This window comes from Lygodium microphyllum, chromosome 3 (assembly GCF_053477565.2).
Source record: "Lygodium microphyllum isolate KBCC chromosome 3, Lygodium_microphyllum_v1.1.10, whole genome shotgun sequence".
Taxonomy (NCBI): Eukaryota; Viridiplantae; Streptophyta; class Polypodiopsida; order Schizaeales; family Lygodiaceae; genus Lygodium; species Lygodium microphyllum.
The window spans coordinates 129,767,666-129,787,989 of NC_141137.1; the positions used below are offsets into that span (position 1 = coordinate 129,767,666).

General features: G+C 39.5%; 1 protein-coding gene across 1 annotated transcript; it reads left to right on the plus strand.

Annotated features, from left to right (window-relative positions):
* Window positions 1-4,455: 4,455 nt before the first annotated feature.
* On the plus strand, window positions 4,456-7,399 carry LOC148038895 (uncharacterized). The gene is made up of 2 exons (XM_087675484.1): window positions 4,456-5,964; window positions 6,049-7,399. Exons 1-2 carry the CDS (start codon window positions 4,488-4,490, stop codon window positions 6,054-6,056), a joined length of 1,485 nt encoding a protein of 494 aa, XP_087531610.1. The 5' UTR covers window positions 4,456-4,487; the 3' UTR covers window positions 6,057-7,399.
* The last annotated feature ends 12,925 nt before the right edge of the window (window positions 7,400-20,324 follow it).

Consider the following 20,324-nt stretch of genomic DNA (forward strand, 5'->3'; position numbering starts at 1 on the left):
GACTGAAAAAGAGTCTTTATGGCCTTAAGTAGGTACCTAGGGAATGGTACCACAAGTTTGATGCTTTTATGCATTCACAAGGCTATATACGTAGTGATATGGATCCATATTTATATATGAAGAAGGCTCATGATGGTAGCCTTTTGTTTTTGGTGCTCTATGTGGATGACATGTTGATTACTAGGAGAGCTCATGTTGAGCTGGATGCTCTGAAAAGTTAGCTCAAGAAGAGCTTGAGATGAAAAACATGGGGCAGGCCTCACATATTCATGGGATGTGCATTACGTGTGACTACTCTCAAGGGCTCCTTTACTTGTCATAGAACAAAGTATATCCAGAAGGTCCTTGATCAATTTCATATGCAGTATATTAAGCATATTGGTTGTCCTTTACCTTCTCATGTGAAGGTGAGCTAGGCCAATTTTCCGCAGTCTCCCGATGAGCAGAATATTCAAATGGCCAAGATCCCTTATGCATCTGTGGTGGGTAGTTTAATGTATGCCATGATAACCACTCGTCCTAATATAGCTTTTCAAAGTGGGAGTTGTGGCTTGTTGTATGGCTATGCCTGCTAGGCGACATTGGGAGGCCGTTAAGAGTATCATGAGGTACATGAAGGACACAAAAAATGTGTACTTATGTTATGGTGGCTAGAATACAAGAGTCGTGGGGCACACTGACTCTGATTATGTAGAACATGGAGACACTTGAAAATCCACCTCTGGCTATGTGTTTACCTTTGTTGGGGGTGGTTTTTCTTGGATGTCTAGGGTGCAAAAATACACAACCCTCTCTACTATAGACACCGAGTATATTGTAGCCATTGAGGCTTGCAAGGAGGCTCTCTGGTTAGGTCGTCTGGTGATAGACCTTGGTATGACTGACGTAGTCCCTAAACTGCATTCAAATTCTATGAGTGTTATCTAGTTAACCAAGAATCCAGTCTTCCATGCAAAGATGAAGCACATTGAGTTGTGATACTAGTTTATCAGAGAGGTCATTGAGGACAAGTCTATTGACCTTGTCAAGATCTCACAACTAAAATCATGCAGATCTGCTCATGAAAAGATTCTTAGTAGAGCATTTTACCTTCCTTAGGAAGTTGATGGGCATTGGATGAGATGACCTCTATTCCTCGTCCTGTTGTACTCTATGTACACATTGTACTTTGTCATTTTTTTCATTGTTTCCTCTTTACTCGAGATACATTCACCTTTAAGTGGGAGGTTGTTGCGGGTAAAAGCGCATGTGCCTAGCCACTTGTGTATTACTACACCAACATTACCTGCACTTGCACACTACAAGTAGCAAGCGCCCATCATTGCCACTTCATTCTTTATTCTTTTAGTGACATTTGAATAAAGGGAAGGTCGATCACACATTGTGATTGTTGGAGTTCCCACATATTGACTCTCTCTCTCTCTCTCTCTCTCTCTCTCTCTCTCTCTCTCTCTCTCTCTCTCTCTCTCTCTCTCTCTCTCTCTCTCTCTCTCTCTCTCTCTCTCTCTCTCTCTCTCTCTCTCCATCCACCATAGCTCACACCTCTCTTTGCTTTCGCTTGTTCATATTTACACTTGGGCTTCTCCCTTTATATAATATAAAATATTATTTTTTGTAAAGCTATTAGAAAAGAGTGTGTTTTGATTCATTTGCACAAAAGCAAGTTTTGCAAGGTGAGGAAAAGCAAGAACACAAAAAGAAACAAACCATTGCCATCTTCCATCATGTTCTAATATTCCATGTATGGAGAGTCGTCCATCTCTTCATAATGGGCTGATATGATCTAAAGATTTGACTCAGCAAAATTACAATTCAGGGGTAGACACACAATATTGAATGTTTGATTTTCCTTACAAACCAACTTTTGTTGGTACTCCTTGATACAATTGGAAATGTAGTACCTCCACTACCCTAAAAATGCACATCAAGAAACATTTGATAATTAGCCAAACTAGATTTTCTCAAAGGTGCATTTGATTTCTTACAAGCAAACAATATCTAGCTTGTAATTTCTAATCAACTATAGGCATCCTTTTTACTAAGTGAATGGATACCCCTCATGTTCAAACTAGGAAGGGTTAGCTTATATGTAAAAAAAGGTAATGATTTTAGCATCAACAACGAGCTTATCTAATGAAGCACAAACAATCCTAGAGCCTTCATTTTGCACACTAGCTTTCTAAGGAATAATCTTCTAGAGCTATTATTCTTGTCCTTTGCTTTCTTCTCCACATTAGCATTAGTATCCTTTGAAGGGGTATTTCTCACCCTTGAGCCAACAAACAAGAAAAAAATCATTTTGCTATCATTGTATAGAATGTGCACAAAGTTGGCCTTGGAAGCCAACAAACAAGGCAAAAATCGTTCTGGTTTCATTAAAGCCAATGACCACCTCACAAACTTGTAACACAAAACATTGCCTTTGGACTAGAAAGTTATAGCAAACCATTTTTGACATTCCTCCTCTATTGGCAATAGATAGCTAAGAAAAAACATGACTAGACCAACAAAAGCAAGCCATAATTTGGAAGTAAAAAGACTTGGGAGCCAAATCGATAGTGCATGTCTACCATCTAGCTTGTAAAGGATTTTAATATCCACATGTTCTCCTTTCACATGGGTAGATCAATTTCTGCTTCCATAGACACGGGCCTTTGCACCTTCACTTTTAAAACACAAATGTGTCAAAGCTATTGATGAGGGCAATTCTTTGTGGAAGTTGGAATCAAACATGAGGGCAATTCTTTGTGGAAGTTGGAATCAAACTTACATACCTTGTTCGTAGTGAGAAGAGCTCTAACTAGCTAGGCCTTTGCACCTTCACTTGGATTGAGGTCCTCAAGTCCTTGCACCTTGTGAATGGTTGCCATATATGCACCACGAAACATGTCAACAATATGATTGTTGTTTTTTGGGGCTTTTCCCTATCACAAATCGCTTTCGCAATCCTTTGCATACCAAGTCGCTTTGCATTAGATCAAAACATAATTTCCAAAGTTTGAGCTTGGCTTCTTAGGGTGTGACAAGCTTCATTATTTAATTGGCACTATTGTTCTCATTATTGTCTCATGAAAGTTGAACCTTTGTGAAACACAATGGTGCGAATTTGTAACACTCATCCTATTGAGTCTTGTTGTCTCAACAAATGCCTAAATTGAACTTAGATTAATTTTAAGGCCAATCTCAATTGGCATAGATGCTCATGAAAAGAGGAGAATCTTGATTTCATTTCTCATCGATGAAAAGATAGATCATGTATAATTACTTTTACATCGTCAAATCACTATTAGCTCTACATTTCATCATGTGGCTAGGATCATAGGTTGCAAGGTCAAGCACAAAAGTCGAGGGGAATGGAGCTTGCATGAAGGGGACAATGATAACTTTTAGGAGTTTCCAAACATTGACAAATTAGCCATATGATCCTGCTCTTAAAACTAGTTTAGACAAGTAGGGACCCACTAGGGGGTGCACCGTTCACAACCAAGATGAAAATCGGTTCAAAGTATTGCAAGTTTCCATGGCATTTTGGATCGCAACTAATTTGAGGTCCGAAATCACTTTGGGCCATCGATGAAGGCCTGGTCCTAGGAAGTTGCAAACCAAATCGTGTGTGGAGAAATTTGGCATTTTTAAAACATCTTTTTACTTTGGTAGCACAAATTTGAATGAGTCAAATACCATATTTTTGTATTGCCAACACTGTCACAAGGACTCCCAAGAGCGAGTGCTTGTATTGGTTGGGGATGAATTAAGCGGCGGGAATAGGTCCTATTGAGGAGGGAGCCTAATAGTAGGATGTGTAAACTTGACGAAAGGGGGGGGGGGGGGGGGGGACCTTATTAACCGTAAAGACGTCCCGACATAATGTAAAATGTGTGTGTGTGTGGCGCTCTATGATTTTGGTGCTACGCAAGGCCAAGAAAACAATGGATTCAGGAAAGCTGCCTACACCAAAGACGCCGCTGGCCCCCCCCCGGCCCGCACCCTTTTTTTCTTGGCACTGAACCGCACAAGACCAATAATTATCTTTTACGAGATTTAAAAAATTACAGCCGAAAAAAGGCTCTGTTTGTTGGCTTTGGCTGACAGGACGTTGCCTGTCTTCCTCGCGCCTTCGTCCTTTTTGTTGCCTCAACAGCAGCCAGCGCATGGGAATATATTACACGCTAATACAAATCCCCCACAAAGAATCACAAGCATATATAATTATTCCAATTTGCTACTCACAGCCTAACTAAAGCTTAATGGGCGATCATCAGTCTCATGCAATTGTTGCATCATTTGCATTCTGTAGTGGTAGTGGTATTACTGAGTTTTCATTCGTGCACAGTGCTACAACCCATCTTTACCTAGGACATACAGCAGCCCCCCCCCCCCCCCCCCCCCCATCCCATCTAATTGAAGTGCAGCTGATTAAGATTCTCTCTCTCTCTCATTTGCTTGCAGCTGATTAAAAGGCCTTCTTCTTCTTCTTCTTCTTTCCAATGCAACCACAGTCTTCTTTCCAGCTTCACATGGATCCTCTCACTAGCTTCTCCTCCTCCTCCTCCTCCTCCTCCTCCTCCTCCTCCTCTTCTTACAATCTAGAGGATTTTGATTTTGAATTTAGCTTGCCCTCCCCTTCCCCCCCTTCTCCCCTCCTCACCCCCTCTGAGCCATGCGCCATCGCCGATGAGCTCTTCTACAAAGGCCAGCTTCTCCCTCTCCTCCTCCCTTCTCGCCTTCAAATGGTCCAGCATCTCTCTAATCCAACCACTTGCATCCAGCAAGAATTAGCTGTGGCACATACCAAACATTCAACTTCCATGGCTGCAGCTTCTGAATTCTACCAGCATCCAGCTTTCTCCGACCTCATCAATGCAGACTGTGAAGAAGTTTATGCAGAAGGTGCCACCATGAGAATGTCAGACGCAAGCTCATGTGATCTCTATGTTGGGGAGAGCAAGTTATTGCTTTCAGCATCTAATTTTATGAATATGGAGGACCCTTCCATCTTCCCAAACTGTTATAAAGACCCTGCTCTCTTGTGTTCTTGCATCACCAATGGCGGCAGCAAGAGATCAGGATCATCCATTCCTGCCACAACTCGCTTCAACATGGCCCCTCAAAGAGGATCACCATCGTCGTCATTGTCGTCATCATCATCATCATCACGTTCATCTTCGATCAGATGGAGAGTCCTGTTTATGAGAAAGAGCAGGAAATGCAATGCTGAAGCTGGATGCTGCCACTACACCAGATCAAGAAGTGGCAAAAATGCACAGGTTCATAAAGAGATCAGCAAAGAGAGGGAGAGTAAATCTTTCTCTGAATCAGCTCTTCCTCCTTTTTCAAGGACAGGCTCCTTCAAAGGCAGCAGCATTGCTCGCAACTCTTCCAAGAAAACAAGCCTTTGCAGCATCTCAGCAAACTCTAGGAAGGACAAATTGGTCATGAAAGCTCGCGATTGCTTGCAGAGATCATTAAGAATACTGAGACTTGCGCGGTTTCACGGGCGCTCAAGAGGGGCTGATCAGAGAACCGGCTTGCTTAAGCAGATGCCTATCTCAATGGACTGTAGTACTGAATCAACAGAGTCACTTCTTGAAGACTCTGAGATGGGGCAAGATCAGTCTATGGCAAATTCTATGGATGTTACACACCATGTCAACCCAAAGTACTCTGAGTCTGACATTGATACTGAAATCAATTTCAACTCACTATCGTCTAATATGGACAATGGCACCAATGCATCCTGTGGCTTCATCACCATTGATCCTTGCTTGGGATGTGTATCTGCTGATGATGATCTTTCAAAAATTAGATCAGCGTGCAGACCAGCATCCCCCATCAATGTGAATGAAGATGGTCCTAATTGTACGAACAATAACATCAAGCCCTTCAGTAGCAGGAGTACCTTCCTTGACCTGCAAAACTCCATCCAAGGTGCCATAGCTCATTGCAAGAAATCTCAGTCAGCTGGTATGTACCACAACGTGTACATATAAACCTTATTGAGTCTGCTCGCAGAACTCTGTACTGATAAATTTCTACATATTGTTGCAGGAGCATGACACCTTCAAAAAGCTATGTTACCTGTGCAACCTGATTGAGATAGCATACATCATCTGTATCATACGCGAGAAAGCAAGATTATGATGCATCTCAAGACATTTTCCTCAATCTGCTTCAACGTTTCATCATCGTCCAAAAGATGTGGTTACCATATACCATAGATGTGTTGCAGTTGTATAGTAGTACTCGCACATGCAGCAGGACTGAGTAGTCACGAGATCGAGGCGAAGAAAGCCACATGAAAACTGTTCTTTCCCCTTACATCATAAGAGAAGAAGCCTAGGTTCGAATCAGGGTCGAAGATGCCCATCTGGTCTTATTTCCCCTACCTCCATTGGAGCGAAGAAGCCATAATAAATATAGGTGAACCGAGCAATTAGCGGGCAAGGTCAGGCTTTGCAATAAACACATAATGCACTTATATGCTGAACCATCAATCATCTTTTGTGTGTTGTCATTTTTAGTACCCCTGCTCATTAAGTTGTGGGCTTCGGGAGACGCCCTGAGACTCCTACATGGGACAGACATTATGCCACACTTCATACTGTTAAAAGATAAACCATCTGACGATATACGCACTTCATTCTTCTTCTCCCCCGCCCCCCTTCTCTCTCTCACACACACACACACACATAGGCGCACATGCTAAGCGTGTCAAACCATACTGTTAATGTCATAGAAGATCTCATCTTTCCCAAATTGCCTAATATCTTTCCCAATCAACAATTCTTCTATAGGTATTGTCTTTCATGGGTCTCATCTCTCCACTGCATCCAAGTGAGACCTTGTATCCTCTCTCTCTCTCTCTCTCTCTCTCTCTCTCTACACATGCGCATGCACGCACATTGTGTGTGTACACGTGCACTCATGATATGCACATGTGGATGCATGCACGTACACACACACACACACACACTCTCTCTCTCTCTCTCTCTCTCTCTACACATGCATGCACACACTGTGCGCACAAGTGCACTCACGTATACGCACATGTGCATGCACTATCATAAGATGCAACAAATGAGTCCCCTTACATGCCATTATATGAGGATATTTTACAATTCACTAGTATGGGCTACATGTTGCTAGTAGGGGACTTCAATGCAAGCACAAGTACTACCCAAATAGTGCTATATTTTACATGTGATGGCACATATCAAGAGGTTGCCCTAGAGCATAAGGATATGCAAAGATCATCATGTGACATTGGAGAGATGGAAGGTTTAAAGACTTATTTTAGGTGAGGAAATAATCTAATGATGGAAAAAAATGAGTCAAGCATATAAGAACAATGCATTCTTAAAACTCACTGCAAATGTGATATGGCATATCAACACCTTAGTTAATTTTGAGAATAATGTGGATTTTGAGCAACAAGCATATCTTATGATAGAGTTTCAAAACAAATCTATTAAATATAATAACTTTTTGGTTAAGTTTAAGTTCTAATTATAAAAGTGCTAGGTATGTTAGAACTCTTTAGAATCTACTTCATAAGGTTATATTGAGTAATACATAATTTGTTTAAGCCAAATAGACATTTATACCACAAGTTAGATGTGTATGCATTTGCACATGTAAATGGTGAGTGTATGTTTTGTATGTCCAATGTGTTTTTAGAAGATAGAAAGTGTGAGAGTTTGATTTTACTCTAATGCGGAAATAATTTTATAATGACTATAATTATTTAATGGAGGATCAATAAGTGTCATGGGCCTATGTGTTGCTTATGCATGCAAATAACAAAAACTAATTTGGTAAGTGCTTGTTTATATATATCATACCTATTAGTTTGTGAAACATATGTATGTGTGTGTGTGTGTGTGTGTGTGTGTGTGTGTGTGTGTGTGTGTGTGTGTGTGTGTGTGTGTGTGTGTGTGTGTGTGTGTGAAACAAACCTCTTTTACATAAATCATGATCTTCAAAATGTGTATTTGTATATGTAAGGATAGACATGCTAGTAAGACCTATTCCCACCTAAGCATAGATGGAAACTTGGATCTGATCTAGGTGCCAAACTTGCAACTTCCATAGACTCATGAATTGGAATTAGTTTGAAACCAAGAATCGCATTGGACAGTGGGTGAGGTTATTACCGAATGGGATTGTGAACCTCATTCCCATAGCTATGGGTATTCATCGCGAGACTATGGGACTGGCAAGTTCCCATAATCTCATTAATCAAAACTTGTTTCAAACCAAGAAACATGCTGATGATGGGTGAGGTTATTGTTGAATATGGGGTTGTGAACCTTGTTGTCAGTAAAATTGCAAAATTATTATTCATTCATTTTTTGTGGTGGTAGAATTGATCCTCAATGATGATGAGTAGTATTTTAAACATTTCAAGGCAAGATCGGCAAGTGTTTTTGGTCTCGCTATCCAAATGCTTGAAACACTAAGCACTCGAAAGACAAACATGACGTACAAACCCTAATCATCAAGAATAGCGAACAATATATTGAAAACAAGAAATAGATTATGAGATAGCATAGTGCATACTTTAGAATAGAGTTGTCATTTCCATTCATCAAACATTTTGCAATGACATATACAACATGTATATATTGTCCATGCAAGTATAAAAGATCACATATTTGTAACGACATTTAAAGGGTTCTTTAGACTACATGCATAGCATAAGCATATCATGGCCAAACCATTAGTTAGCAATAGTCTCCATTAGCCCTTTGCATTGGTTGCTTTTTTTTTCCAGTTCTCATGGGCTCCCTTGGGTTTCCAAGTACAATCTTATTTTGAGATGCAAGATTGAAATGGAATCGATTGTTTTTATTAAGAAGAATAAATGTGTTTGAATGTGGCATTGTATTGCAACTCTACAGCTTTGGTGGTTATAAAATTTAGCGCCTTGATTTAGACTTGTTTGGCATTCACGCATGGTAGAGATTTTCATTCACTTCCAATGTTATCATCACCTATTCTAGAGCCAATCGTTTTGTGAGCTCAAACTAACAGAAGATGGGACAACTTACAGCGTGTGTGTGGATCTCTATAGTACTAAGGGAGCATCACCAACAAATTGAATCTTAGGTGCATCCTCTCAATTAGTCAAGGCAGGCCTCTAGGTCAAGGATATCTTCTAATACTTTTATGCAAACGCCCTACAACAAACTTGTGTTAGGCATTCATCTTATCAATCAAATTACTTAGAGCAAGAGAAGATTGCAGTTTAATCGTTTAACACCCCAACCAAATAAGAACCCAACCACCATGGTTCAATCTCCATCGGAATCCAATAGTTAAATAGACAAAGTTTTATAGTGGAAATAAGCAAGATTTAGATTGGAGTGTAGTCCATTTCAAACTAGGTGGGTAGCGAGTAGTCATGATGCATTGTAATGATCAAATCAAGAAATTTCAATTTGCAGCTATTTTACATGGTAAGGTAATGGACTGGTTAAGTGCACATCGGTTGGCCCAGTTTGCCACTTACGATGATTTGAAAGAAGCCTTTTTTCTTAGATTCCAAAAAGATAAGACCAATGGAGATGCATTGGATAAAATTAAAATTGTAAAGCAAGAGGAGATAATGGTTGAAGATTATGTTCAACAGTTCAAATATTTGTTAAACACATTGGACCAAAACAATCCATTGTCTTTGGATATGCATTATTATTTCCTGAAGGGATTAAAAAGAAAGATTCCAAGTGTAGTAGCAAATGTAGAAATAGGAGCACAATATGTGAGAAAAATGAATGAGCTATGAAGGAGAGAGAGAAACAAGATAGTGATAGTGAGTGAGTTGAAGCAAGAGAGTAGAGTGTACTTGCTAAATTGAAAAAGAAAAATTGAACATACAACCTAAGTTAGGTCAAAGGTTGACCTAACCAGTCCTCCGCCAATTGACTAAAGCTAAACTATCTAACTCTAGTCCCTAATGTCACTATTTTTAATGTCAAGACACTAGGTACACACACACACACACACAGAAGTGGCACTTATCAAAGTGTTCACACCACAAAAATTACATGGGCACTGCCCAAAATTAACAAAATCTAACACCACCCTATAGTGCCAATGTGATGAAGTACAAGGATGATCAATCACCGAAGGGTAATAAGTTTAAGGCATTTCAAAAAGCCTCAAACTTCTCATGTGGTAATGCCTTGGTGAAATTGTCTTCAGCATTTTTTTGTGTGGGTACATACATCAAGCTTATCTCTCCTACATAGCATCTCTCTCTAACATAATGGTAGTGCACCTCAATGTGTTTTGTGTGAGCATGAAACACAAGATTTTGTGCTATTGCAATAGCACTCTGATTGTCAAAAAGAATGGGTGTAGAACCCTCCAACGGTAAATGTAGATCAACCAACAATCTACACATCCATACACATTCCATTATTGTGGTAAAGGCTACCTTGTGCTTAGCCTCACAAGATGAGGTAGCCATTGTAGGTTGTTTCTAACTTAGCCAAGAAATGCATGAGTGGCCCTGAAAGAAACAATTCCACTAATGGAGAGGCTAGTGTTTACACCACCAACCCAATCTAGATCATTGTAAGCTTGTAAGTGGAAGCCTCCCCCTAGGAAACAATAATGCATGTGACTAAGTATCTTGCAAATATATGAAGATCTAATTAACAACCTGCCAATGTATTGACTATGGGTTGTGATTATATCTGCTCACCAAAGATAATGCTTACTCAATGTCAAGACATGTGTTGTAGAGATAAATGAGATAGCCAATAGCCTCGCTATAAATTGCAACATTAGACATCTCTTCACTATCATGCATAGACATCTTTAAGCCAGGCTCCATAGGAGTGCACATAGATTTGCAATATTGCATGTTAAACCTATGTAAAAGCTTATCTATATACTGTAACTATGACATGATGATGCCATGCTAATTTTGGGTGAACTAAATCCCCAAATGGTAGTGTAGGTAGCCCATATTTGACATAGCAAATTCATATTTTAATTTGGCTTTAAAATCTACAATTTTTTCTCTATAGGTCCAATGAGAAGGATGTCATCCACATAAAGAATGATAATCAACAAGTCCCCCTTCCATTCTTAATGTATAGAGTGGAAATAGTTGGACTATCTTGAAACCCTTAACTAGACAAATAAGCATCAATTTTAGACTACTATGCATGAGGAGCCTATTTGAGACCATAAAGAGCCATATCTAACTTGCATACCATGTGCTCTTTTCCCTTAACCACACACAAGCCTTGAAGGTTGTAATAAATAAATATCCTCATGCAAATCTCCATTCAAAAATGAAGTCTTAATGTCCAACTAATGTATTTTCCATCCATAATTTGCAGCCGTAGCAATCACACATCTCACCATACTCATATGGGATGTAGAAACAAAAGTTTCCTCATAGTCTATGCTCTTCTTCTACACATAGCCTTTTGCTACCAATAGTGCTTTGTACCTATCAATAGTGCCCTCAGTCTTGCATTTGAGCTTAAAAACCCATTTAGGGCCAATGGCCTTCTTTCCATGTGGTAAATCCACAAGATCCCATGTAGAGTCAGTGGCAATCGAGTCTAACTCATCCTACATGGCTTACATCCAATGTACATCTTGCTGAGCTTGAAGTAGGCTTATCATCATCCAAGAGTGAGCTCATAAATACATGCTCATCATTACTAATATCTACTTCCACAAAATCAACCAAATGTCCCCCTCACCCCCTGCACGCATCATGTGTTGCATCCTAGCAACCCTTCTAGTGTGCTAAGGTCAAGGAGCATCCATTTTACTCTCTTGAAGAGTGCGTAACAGCCATCTAGGGACTATTTTGGCTACATTTATAGTATCTCTTTCATATTATATTGCTTCTTCCACTGTATGTGGCAAACCATCATCATAATGCTACTATTTGAGAGCATGTGGTACAATAGTAGCTTGTTGTATTATGTTTGTTCAAGCATTTGCAATAGGCATAGACTCGAAGAAAGTGGCAGAAGATCATCAAAGATATCACCAATGCCATGGATGGTTGGCATCTAAAATTGATCATGTAAAAGTGTAGTATTTTTAGCAAATATGATATCCCTATTGACAAACGTTTTTTTCATACGTGGTTATACAAGCGATAGCCTTTGCTCTTTGAACTATAGCCAATAAATATGCATTTTATAGCCCTGTCATCAAGCTTCCCATGAAGCTCTCTTGAAATATGTGCATAGGATATGCATCCAAACACTCGAAAGTAGTCAACTTTGGGTCTCTTGCCATGCCAAGCTTCGAACGATGTGATCATCTTTAGTGCTTTGGTGGGTGCACGATTTAACACATGATTTGCACATTGAAGGCCTTCTAGCCAAAACTTATGAGATGCAACCCCTTGCTTTTCAACATACAACGAGTCATCTCCATAAGTGTTTGATTTTTCCTTCCAACAATACCATTTCGCTAAGGTATCATTATAACAGTGGCTTGATGCGTAATGCTATGGTCAAGCATGTATGTCTCAGAAGCACAAGACATATACTCCCCCTCTATCCATGCAAAGTGTCTTGCACTTTCAAGCTAGTTTTAGCCTCAAGCCTTGCAACAAGATGTTTAAAATGAATAAACACATCAAATTTTGCATTTAGCCCATACACCCATGTATATTGAGAGTAGTCATAAATAAAGGTGACAAAGTAAAGATGACCCCCAAGTGCACGAGTCCTCAAGAAACAACAAACATCAAAGTGAATAAGTTGGATTTTTTGGACACACACTACACTATCCTTTTTGAAAGCAAATATGTGCATTTTGGCCAAAATACATCCCTCACATGCATGAGGAGGTGGGGTCTCCATTGGAGGCAATGCATCTACCATGACACCTTTGAAGGGTCATGAGACTCCCAAAAGTCATATGTCCATAGTGGGCATCGCATAGCTCCACATTCTGCATTGCAGGTGAAAGAGTATTAACTACCAAAGAATCATGAGACAGTCTATCATATTTATCCAGCAAAAAGAGACCCTTATACTATTGGGTGCCAAGAGCCTAAGTGCATAATCCATCTCTCTATCTATGATAATGCATTTGTCATCCTCAAGGATAACCTAAAAGCCATGCTTATTAAAAGGAGGGATAAGCGACAAGTTCTTTCTAATGCCAGGCACAAACAAGATATCGAGAAGCATGAAATCGAAACCATGTAGAGTAGTAATTGTGACTAAACCAATGCCACATACATCAATATTGTTGTTATTTGCACATGTAATCCACTATCAAAATACCATGTGTGTTGCATTTCAACAACATTAAATATTGAATTACTTGTTGATGTGAGAAATGCATAGTCCTCCACAAAGTTGGCTAAATGATCATCTTCAGTAGATTTGTTGGGTTGATGTCTCATAGATAGTCAAACTAGAGTCCTTCTCTTTGATCAGTCTTTTTCTGCATTCATCAATATAGTGACCAGGCTTCTTGCAATAATGACACTTTTTCTTTTTCTTTGATTTTTTTGTGTTTTAAGCAACCTTATTTGATGGTTGTCTAGCATCAACCTTTTGCTAATTCTATACATTTTGCTTGACTTTTCCTTTTACTTTGCACTTGGAAAACATAGCCACATCACACAAGTGCAATGCAACATTCTTCCGAGTTTATTCCTCTTGTAGCAAGAGGTCTTCCAACACATATGTAAGGGGCTACCCCCCCAAAGACAACATCAAAGAGGTGAGGAAACCAAGATATGACTCAAGAAGAGAGTCCAGTGTGATGTTTCCTAATTCAACATCTTAAATGACCTCATCAAGATTGAGCTACTACTCATGCAAATCTTGTATATGTGTAAGTCAATTTGTCATACTCACCCTCATCCATGTTCACATTGGCCAATTCGCTATGGAGATAGGAAATCCTCACCTTATTGCATGCTGCAAAAATGCGATCAAGTATATCCCAAGCAAATTTTGAGGCCCTACAAGACCGTGCGAAATAATTTCCCTTTTCACTAATAAGTCAATCAAAGAAAGTGCATGTGCATCCTTCAAGTCCCACTTCCTTGTTGATCCTTGGTAGGAGGGGAAGGAGGAGTAGTAGTAGTAGCACTAGCACCAACAACCTATCCTTGAGCATTGCACTGAGGTGTTTGAGGTGCAAGACCTCCTAGTCACTATAGATCACCTATGACATAGTCCCATGAGTCCTTTGCCACAAGAAGGTTGTGAACCATAAAACTCCACGACATGTAGTTTGTGCCAGCAAGTTTGTCCTCTTGAGTGAGGACACCAAGGATGTTGCTCTGATCATTGTGCCCTTGATGTGCCATGTTGTCACTCAGTGATGCACAAAAATCAACAACCAGAATCTTCATAGTTGAAGTATAAGTGTATTCCTTTGAGTACCAAAAATTCCCACATGATAGACAAATATACCAAAAATTGTCACAAATATACCAAATGTGCCCAATGTTAGACAAATCAGCATCTCAGCTTGCAAATGATACCAATGCATTGTTGTACCACACTTACCTCAAAGTTTGTGTTCACAAGAGTACAATGTTCAATAATCTAATGCTGAGTCACACCAAAATTTATTGAATTTCCTCGAAATTTTCTACTCAATTTAACTATAACAAAATTTAATACCACTGTACCACATGTTATCTAACTTGGAATGTGTATTAAGTAAAAGCCCCAAGTTTCTTCACCAAATTTCAAAGAAATTGAAGAAATTTATACCTTGCAGGTTAAATTTCTACAAAAATGTCATGGGATGTGTGCCGATAGTGAACAACAGTTGGAATATGCCTCTTGATACATGTTGAAGCCTCTAGACTAAAAGGCCCAAATTTCAAGTTGCATAAACCGAGAAGAAATTACATAACAATGAGGGTTTTCGGATGTTGATTCACATGTTGGAAGCCGAATCCATAAAAAGCCCTAAATTTTGGGCATCGCAAGATGCATGCATAGGTCAAGACCTTTGGTTGGCTCGGTGGTGGCAATCTATAGCAATGCACAATACAAGAGTCGCAAGAGTGGCGGAGCGGGTATAAGGTAGCATAGAAGGGGAGAAGCTAGCAAGCCTCTGACTCAAGCAAGTGGCAAAGCACTATGCAAGAGGAGGAAGGCAATGATGCTAGTCAGCTAGGTGGTGGAGATGAGCTGCAACGCTGGCACTACAACATGTACATGTTGACCTATGCTTGTTGCAGGCCAGCGTTGGCTGCAATAAGAATATGTCAATGTTGGTTGTGGCAAGCACAGGTCAACATTGGCTAGGCAGAAAAGAGCTCTAGACAATGGATGACATAGGTGGAATAGGCCATGGAGTTGGAGGAGGCAACGATGTCCAACACATGTGGCAGCAGCACTGGCTACAAATAGCATAGATGGAGCAAGACTGGCATGGGAGTGGAGTGAGTACATGGTGGGTAGATGTAGGGGTAGAGCCAGATATCAGGGTGCTAGTTGAGTGAGCCAAGCGGTACTACAAATTAGGGCATGGCATAGTTGGTGCAGGAAGGATGGTAGTGCATTGGCCAAGAAGGCCCCAGTAGTGGCACTGAAGCTATAGGACTAGTGGCTACTCCAATGCAAAGGGCACAACAGACCAACTTGATGGGTAGGACATGCTATCTTGGTAGTGCAATCAATGGTTCTAGCAGTGTTGCCAAGCAACACTTGTTGACAAAGTTGGTCTTCAAGCGGCTAAAATCTCTTCCTCACACGGAGCACGAATGTAAAGAATCTAATTCCCACAGGAAGCCATTAAACTGAAAATACAAGAAATAGACTTAAAATGCCAAGGAACCATAGCCAAGGTGGCTAGGCATGAAATGATATTATCAATGTTGGTTGAGAATCAAATTATGAGTGGTTGCAGCAAGGTATGCACCTCAAACTATGGTGGCCAAGGGTATTCACCCTCTTAGATAGTGGGAGGTTGATACCTCAATCATGTAACGTTTGTAAAATGGCAAAAAGATCCTTCACATGTTACACCTCCGCCTTTTATACTTACCCTAGACTAAGGCATTTATGCTTTATTACAAGCCATCCCAACCTAAAAGAGCTTTGTCCTCAAAGCTGGAATTGGGACAATTTACAAGGAAATATTACAATGATATTTTTGTAAATGTTGAATCCATGCTGTAATGAAACTCCAAGATGAAGAAGATCTCATATGTCCATGAAGTACAAGTATGAATTTTGAATATATTGCTAGAAACTGTCCAAAATAGGCTGTTGCACAAGATCGACCATAACTTGAAGAAGAAATGTCCAATCACCATGTATGAGCTATAGAAACGTAAAGGACAATCCCTAGTATCTAGCCATACCATAAAAATCCAATTTTGATGACCATAGAGCAATTATTTTCATGACAAAAATTTAATATAACAAGCTGTCCTATTCAGATATTACTCTGTCTCTTGCAAAAGCCATGGAAAAGAATCAAGGTACGATCATGGTTTCCAAGTAGACTCCTCCATGGGCCAACCTCACCATTTGATAAGGTATTCCAATAGCGAATGGTTTCTTAAAACCTTTTTTCTTTTGCCAATGACCTTTTCAGGCTCATAAATGATAAGATCATCTTCATCCATGGGAGGTAACTCTTCTAAAACCTTTATGGTTGGACCCACATATTTTTTAAGTTGGGAAACATGGAAGGTAGAATGTATCCTTGTTAAAGAAGGCAAATTAAGCTTGTATGCAAGCTCACCAACTCGTTTGAGAATTTGATAAGGCCCATAGTAACGATGAGCCAACTTATTATGATCGCCTTTGAGAGAAGCATACCTAGATTTAGGCACTTTGAGAAATATCCAATCTCCTTCTTCAAACTCCAAAGGTCTCCTCTTTTCATCAGCATAAGCCTTCATAACATCTTGTGCCTTCCTAATATTTTCCTTGCATTGATGCAAAAGAGCTTCCATTTTCTCAACTTCAGCCTTGGCTTGTGGATTCATGTCTTCATGAAAAAGGACTGAAGGTATTTGCACTTTGTATCCAGAAAGCGCTTCAAATGGCGACATGCAATGCTCATATGATGAGTGTTATTATAACAGAATTCAACAAGATGTAACCAATGATCCCACAAAGCTTGAGTGTCATGGTAAAAATGATGAAGATAAACTTCTAACCATTTATTGGCATGCTCCATTTGGCCATCGATTTGGGGATGATATGCCGTGCTAGGAGTTAAAATTGTTCCCATAGAAGTGAATAAACTCCTCCAAAAAATTCCCATGAACTTAGTAGCACGATCGGATACTATTTTCAATGGCATACCATGAAGCTTAAAAATACATTCCATAAACTGTTCAGCCGCTTGCTTTACTGTAAATTGAGCCTTGGTAGGGATGAAATGAGCTGATTTTGTCAACCGGTTCACCACCACTGTAAATTGAGCCTTGGTAGGGATGAAATGAGCTGATTTTGTCAACCGGTTCACCACCACATAAATGCTATTCCACCCATACTTTGTTGTAGGTAATCCCACAATAAAATCCATTGTAATATTAGTCCACTTGCCTTGAGGAATAGGAAGTGGCTGAAGTAAACCATCGGGTAGAAGAGAGGAATCTTTATTTTGTTGACACGGAAGACATTGCATAACATAATCCTTAATGTCCCTCCAAATGCCCTTCCAATAGAAACTCTTATGAATATTGTCAAATGTTTTGAACAACCCATGGTGTCCCGCTAAAGGTGAAGAGTGCATCTCATGTAAGATACGGTCTTTGAAAAAAGATTGTGGTGTCAAGAATACTCTACCACGATACCATAAAAGACCGTTGTGTCATTTGAAACTTGGATACTCTTCTCCTTTGCCTTGTTGAAATTCCTTCATCATCTTTGATGCTTGCTCATCAAGCAAATACTCCTCTTGAATGTCATGGATCCAATCCTTATGCACGGTTGAAATGATAGAAATGGAACATGCCCACATTCTTGATAAGGCATCCGCCACCACATTGTCTTTTCTAGCCATATAAGATATTTCAAAGTCATATCCTTAAAGAGTAGCTAACCATCTTTGTTGCTTAGGAGATAAATTTGGTTGTGAAAGAAAGTATTTTAGCACACACGATGATCGCTTTTAACCTTGAAATGGCTGCCATAGATATAACGATGCCACTTTTTGATAGCATGCAATATTGCTAACATCTCTTGCTCATAAACATGTAATTGATGCTCCTTGTCATCAAGTTTTCAGCTCTCATAAGCTATGACTCCATGATCTTGACATAAAAAAACCCCAATTCCTCTTCCACTAGCATCCGCACATATGATAAAATCCTTAAATAAATTTGTGCATACAAGGATGGGTGCTAAAATTAGAAGAGATTTCAGCTCATTGAAACTTTGATCGGCGATGGAGTCCCAAAAGAAAGCCTCATTTTTCAGTCTATCCATCAATGGAGCCACCACATGAGCATAATTCTTGATGAACCTTCTATAGAAGGATGATAACCCAAGGAATCCTCTCAAAGAGGTTGCATTCGTGTAGGAGTAGGCCATTCTTTAACACATTTTACCTTATTGGGGTCCACTCTAATCCCTTGTTCTCCCATGACATGACCTAAGTATTCAACTTCATCTTCCATGAAAGAACACTTTGTTATCTTGGCAAAGAGTGTGTGTCTTCGTAATGTGTCAAAGACCTCTCTCATATGCTTCAAATGCTCATCCTTGGATTTGCTATAGATTAGGATATCATCAAAGAAAACAAGGACTGTTTTGAACAAGAAGGGCTGTAATATTTTATTCATGAGGACTTGAAAAGTAGCGGGTGCATTGGAAAGCCCAAATGGCATAACCAAGAAGTGGTATAACCCTCTTTCAGTCCTAAAGACTATTTTGAACTCATCTCCTTCCATCATTCAAATTTGATGATAACCCGATAGAAGATCTATTTTGGTGAAGACATTGGCATCTATAAGTTCATCCAAAAGATCATCAATTTGGGGAATAGGATACCTATTCTTGACCGTTGACTTGTTCAAATCCTGATAATCAATACACATGCAAAATGATCCATCCTTCTTTTTTACTAAGAGGAAGAGGCAAACAGTTGATTGATTTGTTGAATTAAACCCATTTGCAGCAATTCTTTGACTTGTCGCTCCACTTCTTCCCTTTCAAACTTGGACAAGCGATAGAGAGGTTTGTTGATGGGCTTTGTGTTAGGCAACAAATCAATAGGATGGTCAACCTCTCACTTTGGAGGTAAAGATAATGGTAGCTGAAATAAATCCTTGTATTCCTTCAATAGCTCTTCTAATCTTGGATCCTTTTTCTTTGAAGAAGAAGATGGCTGATTTTTTGATTGCCCTTCATCTACTTTTACAAGCAAAAGAGTGAAGATGCATGACTTGGCATTGATTTCTTTTTGCAATTTCTTCATGGAAATGAGTTTTATTTGTTTGTGGTCTATGTTTTTCAACTCTATGTGCTGTCCTTGCCAATTAAATCCCATTTGCATTTGCTCTAAGTCCAAAGTGAATTTGCCAAGTGTTTTCAGCCAATTACATCCAATGACAATGTCAATAGGCCCCATATCCAAAGTGATCAAGTCTACTTTTATTGTGCAAGAGGGCGATAACTCAATTGAAGTACATGGACACACTTCTTTACTAGACTCATATGTACCATTGGCAACTTGTATCTGCAAGGAAGAATCCATATCAATGGGTAGCAACTTCAGCCCATTCAAAGATTTGGTGTTGACGAAGCTATGAGTGCTACCCATATCCACTAGAACATGTGCAACCTTGCCATTAATGAAACCTTTGAGTCTAAGTGTATTTTTTCCTTTACAACCGGTCCATGCATCATGTGAGATGGTGCACAAGGAAGCATGAGAATCATGATTACCACCTGGATCAAAGGAAAATCCATCCATGGGATCATAGAATTCTTCGTTGGTGGAATTTTTTTCGCCATGAATCTCTTCAATCATTGGGTATGCATCAACATGCAGTAAATTTCCCTGTTGATCTTCTTCTTCTTCAACTTTCACTTCTTGAGTGATCACCATGTTGATTTTTGAGTTCTTAGCTTTACACTTCAGCTTATGATCTTGTGACCACTTCTCCCCACATTTAAAGCATAATCCTTTTACATGCATCTCCCTAAGCTTGTCGTGAGGAAGGAAGTTGTTGTTAGAACTGTTTTGGGGTAGTTTAGGAGCATTTTCAGCTCTTGAAAGAGTACCTCTTGGCTCAGCCACATTTCTGAAAGTTTGCCCCTATTTTTGTATAAAATTTCCACCCTATTTAGAGGCATAAACAATGGAAAATGTTGGCACTTTGTTGTTATAAA